Raw genomic sequence first — 18,299 nt, forward strand, 5'->3', positions numbered from 1 at the left:
GACTATAGCAGGGGGAGGCCAGGTGGATCCGGCCCAAGCCGGCCACGAGACAGGGTCTCCCCGCCCTCCCCTTACACACACACACGAACACACACGCCAGCTCCCCCGATGCCACCCGCGTGGCAGTGGACGGACGTGTGGGGTGGTCTCCTTCTGCTTCCTCGCCCTTGCCCCCCTCGCGCTCTTCCCCGGCGCGGGCACTTCAGACCCGTCCACCCTTCCTGTGCGGCGGCGGCTTGCGGGTCTGGGAGGGAGGGAGGGAGGGGATGGGGGGGCCGGCTGGTCTTTAGCGCCTCCCCCCTCCTCCTCCTCCCCCGGAAGCGGAGGGGAAGGAAGGAGGCGGCGGCGGGGGAGGAGGAGGAGGCGGCCGTGGGTGTTGGGGAGGGCATCCCGAGCCCTGCGGCCGGAGGGGGCCCGGGAGGAGGGAGGGAGGGAGGGGAGGAGGGGGAGGGCAGGCAAGAAGGAAGGAAGGAAGGAAAGACGGGAAGGAGGAGGAGGAGGAAGCGGCGGCGGCGGCGGCGGCGGCGGAGGGCAGCGGGCGGGCGGGAGCCGGGCTGCCGGTCCGGGCAGCGGCGGGGGCGCCTGGCGGCGGTGGCGGCGGCGGCGGCGGCGGAGGCGGCCGGCGGCGATGGCGGCCAAGTCGGACGGCAGCGGCTTCTCGCAGCTGCACAACCTGGACGACCCGCACCGGCCTCCGCTCCACGCCCCGCCCCGCGGCGCCGGGGCGGCGGGGGGCGGCTGCGGGGGCGACGACGAGGCCGGCGGCAGCAGCTCCATGCACATCTGCCACTGCTGCAACACGTCATCGTGCTACTGGGGCTGCCGGAGCGCCTGCCTGCGCAGCCTGCTGGGCCGGGCCGGGGCGGCGGCGGCGGGGGCGGGCGCGGCGGCGGGGGGCGCCGACCCGCTGGCGCCGGGGGCCGGCGGCGGCGCCGGGGGGCCGGCGGCGTCGCCGTCGGCGGCGGGGGCGGCGCTGGCGGTGGAGCGGCCGTGGCTGGACTGCCTGTGGATCGTGCTGGCGCTGCTGGTGCTGCTGGGCGACGTGGCCACCGACCTCTGGCTGGCGCTCGACCACTACGGCCGGCGGGACTACCTGTGGTGCGGCCTGACGCTGGCCTTCGTGCTGCTGCCCTCCGTGCTGGTGCAGATCCTCAGCTTCCGATGGTTCGTGCAGGACTACACCGGGGGAGGCCTGGGCGCCGTGCAGGGCCTCACCAGCCGCGGCCCGCCCATGATGGGCTCCGTCGGAGCGGGCGCCGGGGGCCGCCGCGCCGGGCCGGGACACCCCGCCGCCGCCACCCCCGGGGCGCAGCGCCTCTGCAGGCTCTCCGTCTGGATCTGGCAGTCCGTCATCCACCTGCTACAGATGGGACAGGTCTGGAGGTAGGACGGGACGGGGCGGCGGGGGGCGGGGGGGAAGGCCGGAGAGAGCAAGAGCGAGGGGGGGTCGTGCCCCCGCACCGCGTCCAGGAGGAAGGCCCGGAGCCCCCGCGCCCCACATCGCAGGTCAAGGAAGGGTGACCTCGAAGGCGCCTTGTGCCCTCTCGGGGAAGGTGGCGGGAGGCGGCGGCTGCGGAGCCGAGCCCCTCTCCCCAAGCCGCACGTCCAGGCGGGAGGGCGACCCCGCCTCTCCTCAGGAGGCCATGGAAGTGGCCTTCTGTGAGGAGTCGGGCTGGGGCTGGGGCTGGGGTGGCTGGAGAGGAGAGATGCCCCCTTTCGGGCCACAGGTAGGGGAGGGAGACCCCCTCCCACGCACACCTCCGCACGGGAGGGCGCGGGGATCGGAGCCACCCGACTGCAGGTGAAGCAAGAAGAGCTCCCATCCTTCTAGCGGAGCAGGAGCGTGGCTGGGTGAATGAGGCTGGGGAGGGGGGTTCTCAGAGAGGGGCAAAGGAGGGGTACAGACCAGGCGTCTCCCCAGATAGACTGACTGCAACACTCTGGAGAGACAGGAGGGAGCGAGGGAGGGCCGGCAGCCCACCTCCCCAGGCACAAATCGCAGGTGATCACATGTCCTTGTTCCAAAGCTTATGCACCCTGCAGTCCTAGGATACAAACGGGGGCATCTCCCCAAAGGGAAAAGTGCAGGGCCAGTCCCTAGAATTTGGGGGCAGAGAGCAAGGGCTGCTCTTAAAGCCCACCATGATGAGGGGCTTAGGGGTGATGCTGTCCCCTCCCCAATACTCCATGTACAGGCACTCTGAAGAAATAGGGTACCAAGGGACATATTTTACAGCTTTCTCCAACCTGCTGCCTTCCAGATGTGTTGGACTCCAAGTCACATCATCCCCAGGCAGCATGGCCATGATGGGAGTTGCAGACCAGCTCATCTGGAGGGCACCAGGTTGGGGGAGACAGGTAGAGTCACCTCTGAGATTCCAGCTGGGTCATCCCCTCTTGGCAAAGGAAGGACACAGCCACTCTGGTAGGAATGGACGCAGCAGAAAGAGGGGGGTGGGATGTGCGGGGTGGGCTTTCAAGCACATCTTGGAGATCAGACCTCCTGATCCTGCCTCCAAAGGAAGCAGCAAGGCTCAGCTCCCAGGATGCACCAGTCCAGTTTAGATGGAAGAATGGAGGAAGGGAATACTATAGGCTTTTCAGATATTAGGAAGATGGGGAATTTCCCTCCCATGCCAAAAGCCTGGATTCATCTGCTGCGGCAGAGTAGCCCTTGAACCATGGCAGAGAGGAGAGGTTGTATTCTGGGGCAACTGAGCTGCTCAAGGACATCTCCCAGGAAAGACATCTGACAAGGGAATCACTCGGAGAAGGCCTTGGACTGAGAATGATATTCTATAGAGCAGGGGTGGGCAGGAAATAGGCATCCAGACATTTTGGACTTCAGCTCCCAGCATTCCTGACCATTGGCCATGCTGGCAGGAGCTTCTGGGAGCTGAAGTCCCAGACATCTGGAGGTCTACCTTCTGGCCAACCCTGCTCTAGAGCAGTCTCTCCCACCCTGCTGTCCTCCAGATGTGTCGATGGTCACACCAGCTGGGAATGATGGGGTTGAAGTTTGACACATCTGGAGGGCACCAGGTTGTGGAAGCCTGGCATGGACAATGCTGGGGGTGGCTGGACACCCTCTAAAATGAAGTGGGAAGTGTTGGGAGTTGTTTAGTGCTGTGCTTTCAGTAAACATAGGGATTGATCTGCTAACCTCAATGTGGGATGGGAAATTTTGGCATTCTCCAAAATCGGGGGGGGGGGAGAATTGTGTAGAGCAGCCTTCCCCAACCTGGTGCCCTCCAGATGTGTTGGACTACAACTCCAACAAGCTGCCTGGGGATTATGGGAGTTGTAGTGTGGGATATCTGGAGGGCCCAGGTTGGAGAAAGCTGGTGTGGAACAAAATGCCTTTAAGAGAACATATCTTAAAATTGCTGTCTTAGAGAAGTAAGGGCACCCTTTAGACTTCTCCTACAACAGTGGTTTCCAACCTTTTCAGAACTGCTTGGGAGCCATCATTAACCCTGGGGAGGGGGGAAAGAGGAACGATCACCACCCAACACATTCCAGGGGCCAGAAGATGGTCGTTCCTGACCTCTCATGCGAGAGAGAGAGAGAGAGAGAGAGAGAGAGAGAGAGGGAGGGAGGGAGGGAGGGTATTTAACTGTATTTCTACCAAAAAGGAGAGAGGGGGAAAGTCCCCCCGCCCCAGAAGGAGCTATAGATGCCTAGATGAATTCTTTGCACAGACAAGCATAGAGTAAGGCAAAATGGAAGTGTTGGGGGGGGGGACTCGCTCCTCCAAAAATGGGCATAGTAGGGAGATGGGGGTACCTCTGGAAAAAAAGAAATTAAGAGGAGCTGTTGAGGGGCTTACTTCCCAAAGGCAGTATAATTTGGGATTGGAGGGGATCTCTCTTCATCTTCTCTACACAGAGCCATAGGATCAGCCCCCACCCCGGACAAAAAAAAAGACAAGATTCACGCCTCGATATTCCAACCCCTGAACCTTCTCACATGGGATGGTGGACCTTGCTTTTCCTGTAGGGCAAGTGTCATGTGTGAATTGACTTGAGAATTTGTGAATGTAGAGCTGGACTCCCTCCTCCCCTCTCGGCCGGCCCCCCACCCCCATCCACCCACATGGTTTGGCTACGTGAAGGTAGAGTAATGAAGGGACAGTCTATGCCCCTGCCGGACAGAGGGGGAGCTCTAGGGCAGCTCAGGCTTCGTAGAGAGGAACTGTGGGAAAAGATGCAGAGGGTGTCCTGGAGAGACCTTTGCTAAGAGAGGAAACCTTTGCAGGGAGAAGATGGAGGACACTGGGGGTACAGAGGAGGCCTTTTAATTCATCCAGGCCTGTTCAGTGCATTCCTTTTCTAGAAACACACACCCATGCATGGCATGTGGGATTTTGCAAAAAGAGTCACAGCAGGATATCAAAGTGAATTAGTTTTTCCTTAAGTTTGTTTTAGGGGTTGTTTGTTTTTGGAGAAATCAAGGGACACAAGGCATGGCGGGGCAGGGGAAGTAACCCAAATAGCTGCTGGGCTTATGTAAACTGAACCAATGATTAGAAAGCCCCCCGTCCAAATGATGTGTAGGTGGGTGTGCATGTACATGGTGTGTGAAATTAGCAACTGGAATAAATTGGGTCCTCTTTCTTGAAATGATTTTGGGTCTGTGTGTGTGTGTGTGGGGGGGGGGATTTTGAAGATGAAGCCAAAATGAAAAGGAGGAGGTGAGGCAGACAGGAAATGAAATGGAGGGTTAAGAAATGTGTTCTTTTAATTATTGTCTTTAAAAAAAACAAACACCTTCTAGGTAAAATAAGAGGATGGGTTTGGATTTCAGGTGGACTGGAACATTTTCATATCAGTGAAGTGTGGGGGGAGGGGGGAACAAGAAGCAGTTGGATGTAAGATGCTGTTGAGATGAACTGGAAGGGTTAAGGTAGCTCCTGTAGAATTCTCTGGATTTGCTTTGAACCGATTTAAAATGGAGGCAACCTATTTGAGAGGGTGGGGAGAAGTCAGATTGGTGCTGGTGCGTGTGTGTGTGTGGGGGGGGGACGTTCAAGGAAAAATGGAGACTGCACAGCAAAGATCTGGAGCGGAGGAGAGATGAGGGGAGGGAGGCACCCGCTTGAGCTTGTGTGGGTAGCTTGTATGAGAGTGCAACCTGGGAAATATGACGGTGAAATCATACACTGCAACAGAATATATTTCTTGCTTCCCCCAAAGGTCATTTGCACCTCTTTATGCAAAGCAGATCCCTTCCACTCCTTTTACGTTAGCAAAACACGGTGTGTGCAAGCAGGGCAGGGTTTTCCAGAGGGATTTCTGTTTAGCCTATACCATGAGAAAGATGGAAGTGTGCACAGATTGTTTCTCCCTCCTCCTCCTCCTCCTCCTCCTCTTCCTCTGATGTACCCATGTACCAACCAAATAAGCCAAGGAAGCTGTTGGAATAAAACCCATGTCTGTCTGTCCATGTTCAGGTTTCCTTTGGCAGCTGCATGAGTGTATGGGACTGGGAAATGAGTGTGTATTTTCTAGGGGGGCTGATCTCAATTACACCTCCCTGATCCCCTGCCCCAAACATAATTCTGTGACCCACTGGAATGAACTGTGTGGCATGGGGAGCTTTTAACTGAGGACTAGAAGATATAAATGGTTGGATTCAGGAATCAGGACTGAGCGTTGCCTATCGTGAGACACTGGAAGAGGGCTTCGGTCTAACTTAATTTTTGCTCATCTCAGAGCCTCTTGCATATTCATTACAACCAAGTGGAATCTAACAAGAAAGGTTTTCTCCAAACTTTTGCTATCTGGAATGAGGGATTTGTGTTAACACTGGAGTATTTTGAATCTTCCCTGATGGAATAGTCCAGGAACCTCTGTTCGGAACCCCAGACAGCCATAAAAATCCACTGAACACCTACTTAAGAGGTAACCGTCATCAGTCTTCTGTGGGTATAATTTCATTTATTCTGGGTTTTGTAACATTTGTTCTCTTGCTGTTGTGACCATCATTTGAATGATTACTGATGCCGTGGTGGTACTAATCCAGAAAGACAGTGTTTTATGCTGCCTTTGCCAGTTGCAAATTATTGCATGGTGGACTGCTTATGTTTGGAGGGATTTCTTTGGAGAGAGACAAAACCAATTCATTGCAAAAAGATCCGTATCAGGTTCAGGTTTACTTACCTTCATGGTGATGGAGGTGGGTGTGGGAAACTCAGGAACGTGCATGCTCATCTAAACTGATGTATAAAATGTTCAGATGGAAGGATCCTTTTGTTTTTGTTTTTTAAAGGATGGGTTCCTTTGGAGACATGTTGATGTTGAACATATATTAACTTAATCTTTCAAATAGCCTGCTGTATGCATCATTTTCTGACCAATGACACTGAGTGATAGCAACACTGTTTTCTGGTGTCCCACACCGAAAGGGATGATGGTGTGAGGTTGCTCTCGCAGAAAGATCTGGAGAGACAGGGATTGATTGTACAAGAAAAGCTGTTGGAATCTCTGTCTGGAGATGTGGATGGCACTGTGATTGGTTACTTTTGAGGGGTGAGTTATGCCAATGAAAAACTCCTGAAGGTGAGATAGTGTCTGAAATGTCACCTGGGGAGATCTGAAAAGAGTTAATGGTTTACCTTAGGGAAGCTTTCTCCTGAATGAATATAGTTACTCCATGTGGTTATTCATACTGTAAACTGCTGGGTTGAGTTGCAATTCCGTCTTCCTTCTTGTGTAGTAGGCCTTTTTCACCTGGACACAGGTGAAAAAATGAAAGATTTCTGAATGTTCTTCTTGAAGAGGGAGTCCCCCTTCCACCAAATTTAGATGACTGCAGATGTGTATTTGGTTGCTGTTATGGGGAGGGGAATGTGTTGAGAGTCAGAACAACTCAATTTGTTCATCTTTAAGGTGCCACAGAGGCCCTTTGTTGTTTTTGCTCCAACAGGGCCATCACAGCTACGCCTCTGGAAATTCGTAACTCATCTCCATCTGACTGTCGGAACCAGAGGTCTTTATATAAAGACTTGGCCACACCCTCAAGCGACATCAGCCAATGGGAATTAGGGGGTGGGGCAGTGGAGGCTGGTGGCTCCAATATCAATGGGCCGGTGAAACGGTTCCAAGTTTCAGTCAGAACTGGAAAGGAGCTCTGCAAGGTGTTTTGCACTGTGGATGACTCCTTTAAAGTTCTGGCTGGTTCTGACTGAAACCCAGAGCTGATTCACTGCCCCAGTGACATCGGAGCCAGGAGCCTCCATGAGGTGGGGTGCAGAATGACGCCACATTCTGGGCATTTCTGAGGTAGGCAGCAAGTGTGGGAACTCCAGCTGGTGGTCTGCCTGCTGGAAGTGTCCTGTTTCTTTGGAGCTCTTCTGGCTGAACAGGTCAGGGGTGGGCAACTGAAGGGAAACCCTGGCCCCTGGTAATCCTGCTGAAACGGATGAACTTTGAATTCCCTCTACCCCATGAGTCTTTCGTTTTCTTTGATCGCCAAGGACAAATTTTGGCTGGGCTAGATAGCCAGTGAGTCTTTGCTTTCTTGCAAGTATATAGTCTGCAAGTAGGTCACTAGCTTGTGGCACAGATGCTGTGCCCTGATGTGGGAAGGAAATGGGGAGTTGCCATCTTCCAAGTTAGGCTATTGTTCCATCTAACTCAGTACTGTCTACACCAGGGGTCCCCAACACAGCACCTGCAGGCACCATGCTGGCCATGGGGACCTCCCAATGGTGCCTACAAAGCTCTCCACTCCCTGCCCCTTGGAAAATGTTGGGGTAGTCTTGCTTCTCTCCCTTTCTAGCCCCTGGCCTTACTCTTTCATTCCCCTCTCCCCCTTTGCCTTGCTGTTTCTCCCACCTCCCAGCCTCTAGCCTTGCTCTGTCTTTCCCCTCTACCCCTTTGCCTTGCTGTTTCTCCCACCTCCCCACCTCTAGCCTTGCTCTTTCTTTCCCCCCTACTCCCTGCCTTGCTGTTTTCCCCTCTGTCCCTGCCTCTAGCCTCACTGTTTCTCTCCCTGCCAAAAAACTCTTTAGGTCATTTTTGACAAACCAGGCCCCCATGGTAGCCATTGTGTGACTACTAGCCACATCCTCCATGGGAGCTATTTTGTGGTGGTGCCTGCAGCAGTTTCACAAATTCCCAAATTGCCCACAGGGCCAAAAAGATTGGGGACCCCTAGTCTATGCCAGGGGCTGGAAAACTTTTGGGCCAAGGACACATTTGAGAATTTGAGAAACTGTCCTGGGCACCACCACAAAATAGCTTCCATGGGGGATGTGGCAAAGGACAAGTAACCTGACCAAATCACTGTGCACAAGGCAGAGGTGAACTCTGAGCCCCAACACACTAAACAACTCCTTGGAACCCACAGGTTTCAACACCAACAGAAACCTGTTTCACAGCAATCTTAACTGCTGGTAAGAAAAGGTGTTAATCTTTCTTTTAAAAGTGGGAGGGGTAGGACACCTTGGCGGGTGCCAAGAAAGGTGTCCGGGGGCTTCACCTTGCCTAGACCTGGTTTACACTGACTGGCAGTGTCTCTCCAGGAGTTTCAGACAGGAGTCTTTCCCAGGTCTACCTGGAGGCTGGTGGCTGTGATGTCAACGGGGCGGTGATCCGCTTTGGGTTTCAGTCAGAACCAGTCAGAACTCTAATGGAAAGGAAGGCCTAAGTCATGTTTCTCAGGAGCTTTGTGAACAGGTCATCTGAAGCCCAATTGAAGGTGTTGTTGTAAAGTGACAAATTGAATACTGCTGTTTTACGGGCTAATATGGACTCTTGCTTCTAGTTTATTGACATAAAGATACAGGAGCTGATCAAACCAGCAGTTGGATCTTACTTCAACCATGGCCACAGGAAAGGATCCTCAACTGCATGCACATAAAGGCAGCTGGCTGGCTTAGACGAGGCAGGGCAGGGCGTGTGCAACACACATCACTCTGTCCTCCACCACCTGTCTGCCACACCTCAGTATCTGCCACCTGAGGCAGCTGCCTCACTCTGCCTAACAGTAGGGCTGGTCCTTCCTGAGTGTAATAAATGGTAAGTCAGGATAGAAAGGTGGCCTAGCTGGATCAGGGGTCGAGTCCGTAAACTGAAGCAGAACCAGGAAAGTAAGGACAAATGGGCAGGGAAGAGAACAGGTAGGATTTAGAGAAGATATGGGTCAGCAGCACCGAGGCCCACGACAGAAAAAGGCAAAAGTAAAAGCAGAGAGTGCAAGCGGGTTCAAAGCACAGGTTCAAGGAGCTTAAACTAGAGCTCTTGGCTGGCCGCTCCACCACTTTTTCCTGCTTCCTTTTTGTAGGGGCTGCTGGGATGAAAGCAAAGAAAACAGGTCTGTCACGTGATCAAGCCTCCCAGCACAGCTTAGGTTTGGAGGGAGATTCCAGAGAGTCTCTCTTTCAGACCAGGGGTACATCCAGCTTATCAAAGCAAAGGATGCCCGGGTGCCTCTTGGATTCCACGTTGCGTGCCTTTTGTAGAGGGTGGATGCAGCACAGCAGAGCGCAAGGGGGTTGAACCTCTATCAGCCCAAGGGTCAAATTCAGTTATGGAGGAGATCTCAGGGCACACACATTCCAGTGGTGGGTGGAGCTGAAAGCAAAGGGGGTGGAGCCAGAACCAAAAGTGGCAGGGCCCAAATGCCCCAAACCCAAGCCTATTTTAGCTTGGAGCTCTTACGGCCAGTAATTACACATTTCAACCTTTTAGAATGGGGGAAAAACCTGTGCGAAAGCTGGGCAACAACCATGTGATCAGTGGCTGGGGAAAGGGGGTGGGGCCAGGGGAAGGGGCGTGGCTTTCTGCGGGACCTGGAATTGGGGTGGTCTGGGACGCCCATAATGGCTCCATGTGGACGCTTGTACGAAGCAACAGGCAGCCTTGCTGGCCTCATACCCTTTCTGTTGCCACCCCATTTGCCCTGAGAAAGCGGCTCAGAATACACTGTTGCGTATTGGCGATTCAGAGGAGCAACTCCCAAGGATGCTATACTGTTTCTTCACTTCCCTGTTGGGGGTACCTTTTGTTTAAGGCTCTGTGGCTGCAAGTAGGTTACTGGGTCATAATTTGCTGCCCTGCAAAATGTAAGAAGTTTTGCGTGCGACCGAGGTTGTATAATTTATCCCCCTTCGTTCAGGGACAGATTGTGGTGTGGCATGTCTGGAGCTACATGGATTCCCAGCTGTCCCTCTGGCAGATGGTGCCGGAGAGAATCGCGTTAGAATTCATGCCCAAGTGCGGTGAGGTTCCAGTGTAGACACGTTTTACGTGCTCAAATACAACTCCAAACTGAAATCAGGGTCATGAGTCTGTCCTGCCTCATCCTCCTACTGATCATTGATATGGAGGCATAAATAATTATTTCTTTCTGCTTTAGGATGTGGAGCTGTGAATGCTTGTAAGGGTATTCTGGCTGCATTTCCCCATGCTGCTGTATGTTTCTTTTCTTTTCTTTTCTTTTCTTTTCTGGACACTGTGGGAAGTAGGACATGCTGAAGTATAGGGACCTTTGCTCTGACCCACAGTGATGTGGGTTTTCTGGGAGGGAAAAATGAATTGGAAACATTTCTGGAAAAATGTCCTAATCAAATTAATTTGCACTGGGTAATTTGCATCAGATTTTTTTTCAGTTTGCATTGGAAAACATTCTGATGCCCTAGGGCAGGGGTAGGAAACCTGGTGCTTCCTGGGTGTTTTGGACTACAGCTCCCATCAGCCCTAGCCAGCATGGTCAATGGTCAGGAATTCTGGGAGTTGTAGTCCAAAACATCTGGAGGGCACCAAATCACTTACCCCATCCAAGAGAGTGACCTAATTTAGCATGTTTATTTTACTTGTTTTTAGTAAGCAACAAAGCTATAAATAAAAAATTACCCCATGTTAATTTTGTGTCGCAGTACACCATTAGTATTTTGACTTGAAACGTTTGAGGGTGGGAAATGAAAGCACACTTAATGTGATTTAAATGTTCTATTACATCAACATTTTTAGTGGAATACTTGTAAAAGTGTAAAGACAATAGCATGTACTTCCCTTACATTGTTCAAAGTTAAGAAAAAATCAAGGCACCAAAACTGCTGACACACTAATAAATCAAAACCAAAGCAACCAAAAGTTTTTCCATGTGTTGACAACCACTCATCTATTTCACCACAGGTCAGCTCTCCTTCAGTGAGGTTGCTGGGGCACCTTCACTGTGTCACTACTTATTAATTCCATTCCACACTGAGATTTATATATGTAATTTCAATGACATGGATGTATTCTTTCACATACTTGCTAGGGATAATCGCCTGAAAACATTAATTACAACTTCGAAACTGCCAGGGTTGCCCAATATTATATTTCCAAGTTGTTCACTGTTATGAAATGGAACATTTTCCATGGAAAAATTAAGCAATCGAAAATACCTGTTTTGGAAAACCTTTCCCTGGAAAATCCCCCCCTCCCAATCACTGCTGATCCCGCATGACTCTTCTCAAGTTCTACCCTTCACCTGTGGAGAATTGGATCCAGGTGAGGTAAGGGAACTTTCCTCAAATTTGTGCTCTTTTTCTCTTTTATGTTGTGAATAACAAACATGGGGATGTTTAGGCAAGTGAGATCATAAACATTTTTGTGGGCCATTCCAGACCTCTTTGCAAGCCTGCCTTGATCAGTTTACCTTCTAATCCAGGCATAGCCAAGGTATTTGGAAAGGGACGCAGACACATGAAAGAAAAATTACAAGAATGACTCTGTGTGATTTACATGGGTAATAAAAGTAGAGAAAAACATTTTTAAAAGTATTAAGATACTACTGACACACTAATAAATCAAAACCAAAGCAACCAAAAGTTTTTCCATGTGTTGACAACCACTCATCTATTTCACCACAGGTCAGCTCTCCTTCAGTGAGGTTGCTGGGGCACCTTCACTGTGTCATGTATGTATGTATACTACTATGTATACTACTGATGTAACTTTGGTAAATGAAGGAACACAGAGCAAAGTCACGCCATCTGATCTAAGATTATGGGGAAAGCATATGGGAGAAAGTGCTTCCTAAATATTGTAGGACCAGTGCCATTTAGGGCTTTAGGTGTGATAATTTGCACTTTGAATTGGGCCTGGAAGTAAATTAGAAGCCAGTGAAGATGAAGTGGAATTATCGTAAGCTCTCTGCTACTCTCCCTTTTCAGTTGTTGAGCTGCAGAATTTTGGGCTAGTAATTTTGAAGCCATCTTCAAGGGCAGCCCCACACAGAGCACGTTGCAGTAGTCCAGTTAGGAGATAATCAATTAATGGATGACCATTTGCTCTGGCAGGCAGATAGGAAACTTTTGGCACAAAGAGCAAGGTCAGACAGATGGTCGAGGCTTTTTAGGTTGAGAGACCAGTAACAACACCAGAAGACTGGAAGGGAGATGAGTGCAGAGGTTTATAAAATAGTGAATGTTTTTGAAAGGGGTGAATAGGGAAAAGCAGTTCAGTCTTAAAATGGGGTGTCCACTGCACAGGGTATCCACTGAAATGAAGTGGTGGAGGAAAAAAACAGAAGTAATATTTGTTTGCAAAACACATCCTTTTTTAAATGAACCATTTTCATTTTCATAATTAAAAATGGGGAGGGGGAGATATACATAAATAATTTCCATGCTAGAGGTGTAAAAACATCCTATACAATATTTAGCATTTCTTGATGAGCTCTCTTTTCTGTTTTAATGTTGTTCCAACAGACCAAGAAAGACACGTAATTAAACTGTGGGACTGCCAATAGTATGAATTGCCTTGGAAAATAATTAGGTTTCTTGGCCAGCCAGTTATGTATTGATGGCCACTAGCCATGATGGGCAAAAACACAGCCTTCATGTCAAGAGATTCTGTCATTCTGGCTGCCAGATGTTATGGATTAATGGGATGGTCGCCACAATCCTGTGCGGCTCATGGCCATCCTTCTGGCATCTGGCGGGCCACAGCTGGCAGCCAGAATTCTGAGCAGACTGGACCATTGGTTTGAAGAAACAATGTTTGCTCTCCTATACTAAACTGACCATTGGTACGGAATAGTGGTTTAAGGCACAATCCTATGCATGTTTATTATTTATTTATTACATTTCTATACTGCCCAATAGCCAAACCTCTCTTTTAGACAGAAAAATGTGTAAAAATGTTTTAGGCAGACATGTTTAGACAGAAAAAAGTCCAACAACTCCCAATGTGGCCCCACACCTTTGGAACTCCCTCCCCAGGGAGATACGCAGTCATGATGGCCTCATCACTGCTGGCTTTAAAAACAACAACCATCTGAACACACATTTATTCCCATCTGCATGTGATGCTCAAAGATCGTTAGCTGCTTCTGCTACTGCTATGTGTGCATGTGTTTTTAATAGTAATTTGTATGTGTCATATTTCTGTAATATTGTAAGGGTGCAATCCTATGCATGTTTAGACAGAAAAAAAGCCCTACAGCTTGCAGTATTCTCCAGCCAGCTATGCTGGCTGGGGAATGCTGGGAGCTGTAGGGCTTTTTTCTGTAAACATGCATAGGATTGTGCCCTTCATGACTGGAGCTACAAATCAAGAAATTCAGAGGAAGGCATGCCATGTGGCTTATTTTTCTCGAACAAGCCACCTTGAGAACCCATGGTTTGTTGTTGGGTTGTTCAGGATGGTTAACAAGCCACATTGCATGGTTAACAAACTACCCTGTGGAAAATGTCCTGGGTTCAGATGACATGCTAACCCACGGTTCAACAAACAACCCATGGTTCAACAACCACACTCAACCACTGAGTGTGGGTTAGCATGTTGTGTAAACAGCCCCAGTGAAGATAGTGTGGGAAATCAATCCTAGGAGGAAAGGCTGAAGAAACTGCATATCTTTGACCTGAAGAAAAGTGGGGATGTAATAGCTCCCTTCAGTTACTTGAAGGCAGGGGCATTGCGAGGCCTGAGCCATTCAGGTCCTGGCCCCAAATCTACTTCCTAGGGTCCCCAATCTACCCCAGAGAGCCCTGTATGTCCATCAGTGCCAATGAAAGTTTTTTTTTTTTTTTCTCAGCTTAATTGTGGCAGAGGTGGCAGTCTTTCAGAGGGATTGCAGCTGGGGCAGGAAGGGTTAACTCTACTCTGCCCACATGATGTAACACCACACACACACACACACACACACTCATGCCCCTTCTCCTGTATGGCAGTAACACTTCTTTTTAACACTTTTCCCATTGGCTTGGGATGATCTGGGTCTGGGTACAAATTAATGGAAGACTTCATTTTATTTGAGATGATTCGGAGGAGAAATTAATTGGCGAAGTTTACCTCCTGTGAAATTTAAATAATTCCTAGTAATTATTTCTCAATTTGCATATACAGATATAAATCAGCATGTGGAGATTTATGCAGATATGTGTCCTGTGGTCATAGGCCCTGAATCTAAGTTTCTAAAGGCTTAGCAATGCCCCCGCCTGGAGGGGTGTCATGCAGAAGGGGACAAAGACTTTTTCTTTGCTGTCCCAGAGAGCAGTGACTAGATCGAATAGGGTTAATGGGGAGGGTAGATTTTGGCTGAACATCAGGAGAAGTGTCTTGATGGTTAGTCCTGTCTCGGTAAGCTTTTGAAGTTCTTTGAGAATGCCAGTAAACAGGTGAACTGGAGTGATCCAGTAGACATTGTACACTTGGACTTCCAAAAGGCCTTTGATGAAGACCCTCACCAAAGACTCTTAAGGAAACTTAGCAGTCATGGAATAAGAGGAGAGGTCCTCTTATGGATCAGTAACTGGTTAATGAACAGAAAGCAGAGAGCGGGAATAAATGGAAAATTCTCCCAGTGGAGGGATGTAAACAGTGGGGTCTCACAGGGATCTGCATTGGGACCAATGCTTTCCAACATTTATTTATTTATTACATTTATGTCCCACCTTTCTTCCATCATGAAACTCAAGGTGGCTACATGTGGTTCCCAGGTGGCCTCCGAGCACTGACCAGGCCCAGACCTGCTTAGCTTCAGCAAGGTGGCTGCCTCACGTGCCTTCAGACCACGTCTTGGGAACATGTTCATAAATGATCTGGAATTAGCAGTGAGCGGCGAGGTGGCCACATTTGCTGATGACACCAAGTTATTTAGGGTGATTAAAACAAAAAAGGGATTGTGAAGTCCTCCAATGGGCATTAAAATGGCAAATGCAGTTCAGAGAAAGCAAATGTAAAGTGCAGCATGTTGGGGCAAAGAATCCCAACTTCACATATACACTGATAGGGTCTGAGTTGGTGGTGACTGGCCAGAAAAGGGATCTCGGAGTTGTGGTGCGTAAGCGTGATGAAAACAATAAGCTGGTGTGCAGAGCCTGTGAAAAAGGTGAACTCTGTATTGGGGATCACTAGGAAAGGGATCAGAAATAAATAAATAAAACTCTCAATATAGAAATGACTTTATGAAAATCTATGCTGTGGCCATACTTGGAATACCGTGTACACTTCTGATCACCAAGGATAAAAAGGGTATTTTTTAGAGCTGGATAAGGGCCAGAAAAGGGCAACCAAAATTATGACAGGGCTGGAGCAACTTCCCAATGAGGAAAGGTTATAACATTTGCGCCTTTTTAACTTAGAATAAAAGCAAGTAAGGGGAGACATGATAGAGGTGCACAAAATTATGCATGATGTGAAGGAACTGGATAAGGAGACATTTTTCTCCCTCTCTCATAAGACTAGAACCCAGTGGGGTCATCCCTTGAAGCTGAAGTTTCTTGGCTGAACTCTGCATACCCTTCCCTTAACAGAATTCACGTTCTGTTCCAAGAAGACACAAATTGCAGATCAGGCTATGAAAATTAGCATGGAAACCCAACAACAAAAATGGGATGGCACCACAAACAAAAAAAAATTAGTGGGCCTAGGCCCTGAGGGCTTTTTCTGAGGTGGCCCCCAGCTCTGGAATGCTTTCCCAAGGGAGCCTTGCCTGGCACCCACACTCCAGTCATTTCGGCACCGGGTTAAAACTTTCCTATTCTTCCAGGCTTTTAAAGTTTTTTAAAGTCTTTCACATTTAAAAAAAATGTTTTTAAACATCTTAGTATTTTTGCATTTTATTTCTTTAGTCCCTGCAATCTGGTTTTACCTCATACCTGATATTGTATGCTATGCTGCATTGGCACATTTATTCGTTTTGTCTTGTTGATTTCATTGCAAATCTTATTCGTATTATTATGCTTTTGTAAAAAGCCTTGAGAAATGTATTTTATGAGATGTTTGATAAACGTAATAAATAATAAATGCAATTATACACTTGAGGACTAGAAACATGATTAGAACAGAGATTCTCAGGATCCCAAATTCTAGGCTGGGTACCAGTTTTATGCTTGTAGCTCTGAGCCTGCAAGCAGGCAGAATACATATAGCCCATATGTAGAAGAGCTGTGCGAGATCAGACCAAAGGTCTATTTAGTCCAGCATATCTGGGTGATATGAATTAATCTCTGTGTGCATGAGAAATGTGTGATGTGCCTGGAGCATAATATATCCATTGCAGATCTTAGGTATGTCATCAAAGTGTCATTTACAGGTCCTTCCAGCCCTATGTTTCTAAGGGGAGTTGCATTTTGCCCAGAAAATTTCTGAAACTTGAACAAGTTGAACTTCAGTGGCTTTGGAAATACGTTTTCTAAAGGTGTTTGTTTGTTTTGATGTATCTAGTCCTTGATCTGATGACTGTAAGTCCACAAAAGCTTGTGCCATAAGCCATTTGTTAGGCTTTAAGGTGCCACAACGTTCTGTTGTTTTTGCTGCAACAGACTAACACTGTGTTCCCTCTGGAAATCCTTGGTATGTGATGGTCAATAAGTTGCAACAAGCTGCCTTTCAGTAGGTGGTCGTGGCTGATAGCCTGGGCAACAGGGTGGCCACTTAGGGATGACCAAAACAGAGGACCCAAAAAGAGGACATACAACACCAAAGCAGAGGAGAAAAGAGGGGCACTTGTTTGCATAACATTGCACATCCTATTTCATATGTACAGATGCACATTTAGAAATAATCACTAGAATTTAAATAGAAATGCAAAACATCTGACTATGGTGGGAAGGCTGTGACCAGGTGGCTTCCTGGGTGCCTTCTCAGTCTGCTCTTGGCTAATTGATAGGCCATGTCAAGGCTGATGAGCTCCCTCCTTTTTTTATGGTTCTTTACCTTTAAGCAGGCTTTGGACTGGACAGTCCTTGAAATAGTGGACTGTCCACTGACCACCCTTCAAATAGAGGATTGTGCTCTGTAAAGTAGGGCACATGGCCACCCTAAATTGGGCAGTGTGGTTGAAGTTAAATCAGATTGCAACAGGACACAGACTAACGAATGATCTGTGCTGGTAAATCCACTCCGGGTTTCAGTCAGGACCAGTCAGAACTCTGAAGGAGCTCTCCAAGGTGCAATGGGGCAGTGAATCCGTCCCGGGTTTCAGTCAGCACCAGTCAGAACTCTGAAGGAGCTCTCCAAGGTGCAATGGGGCAGTGAATCCGCCCCGGGTTTCAGTCAGCACCAGTCAGAACTCTGAAGGAGCTCTCCAAGGTGCAGTGGGGCAGTGAATCCGCCCCGGGTTTCAGTCAGCACCAGTCAGAGCTCTGAAGGAGCTCTCCAAGGTGCAATGGGGCAGTGAATCCACCCTGGGTTTCAGTCAGCACCAGTCAGAGCTCTGAAGGAGCTCTCCAAGGTGCAATGGGGCAGTGAATCTGCCCCGGGTTTCAGTCAGCACCAGTCAGAACTCTGAAGGAGCTCTCCAAGCTGTGAACCTTGGCAAGCTCCTTCAGAGTTCTGACTGGAACCTGGGGAAGATTCACTGCCCCACTGACACTGGAGCCACCACCCTCCACCGAATCTAAGATCTCTTTAACTGTAGATGTGGAGAACTGTATCTAGGATGTTGTACATGCAGAACATGTCTTCTGCCACTGAGATATGGCCTCTTCCTGTTGGATAAGCTGCTGTATACTGGGTCAGGACTTATTTTGCCATACCCGCCCATTTAGCTGGAGACGTCAGCAGCTGAACCTGGGCTCACTTGCATCCAAAGCACTCTGCTCTGGGCTTCCTTCCCCTTAAGCAAGTGACAGGTAAAATAAAAAGGAAGAAAAGAAAAATTGCCCACTGTTTCAGTTGTAGTTCAACTGCTTTTTAAAAGGGGAGTGTATGAGAGAGAGAGAGAGAGGGGGGGGGACAGACGGACAGATGGACGGACAGACAGACGGACAGACCGACGGACAGAGGATGAGGAGTCAAGTCTGCAGTACTGCATCTCTCTTTGAGTTTTGGGTGTAATGCCCGAGAAGTGCGTGTGCT

General features: G+C 49.2%; 1 protein-coding gene across 1 annotated transcript in view; it reads left to right on the forward strand.

Annotated features, from left to right (window-relative positions):
- The first annotated feature begins 628 nt into the window (after window positions 1–628).
- The window catches only part of XKR6 (XK related 6), a 201,302-nt gene continuing 183,631 nt past the window's right edge, over window positions 629–18,299 (forward strand). Inside the window, exon 1 of the mRNA XM_084833043.1 lies at window positions 629–1,383. Coding sequence (XP_084689169.1) covers window positions 629–1,383 — 755 coding nt within the window. The remainder of the gene's footprint in view (window positions 1,384–18,299) is intronic.

This window comes from Heloderma suspectum, chromosome 1 (assembly GCF_057233095.1).
Source record: "Heloderma suspectum isolate Gila_16-S chromosome 1, 16-S_ref, whole genome shotgun sequence".
Lineage (NCBI taxonomy): Eukaryota > Metazoa > Chordata > Lepidosauria > Squamata > Helodermatidae > Heloderma > Heloderma suspectum.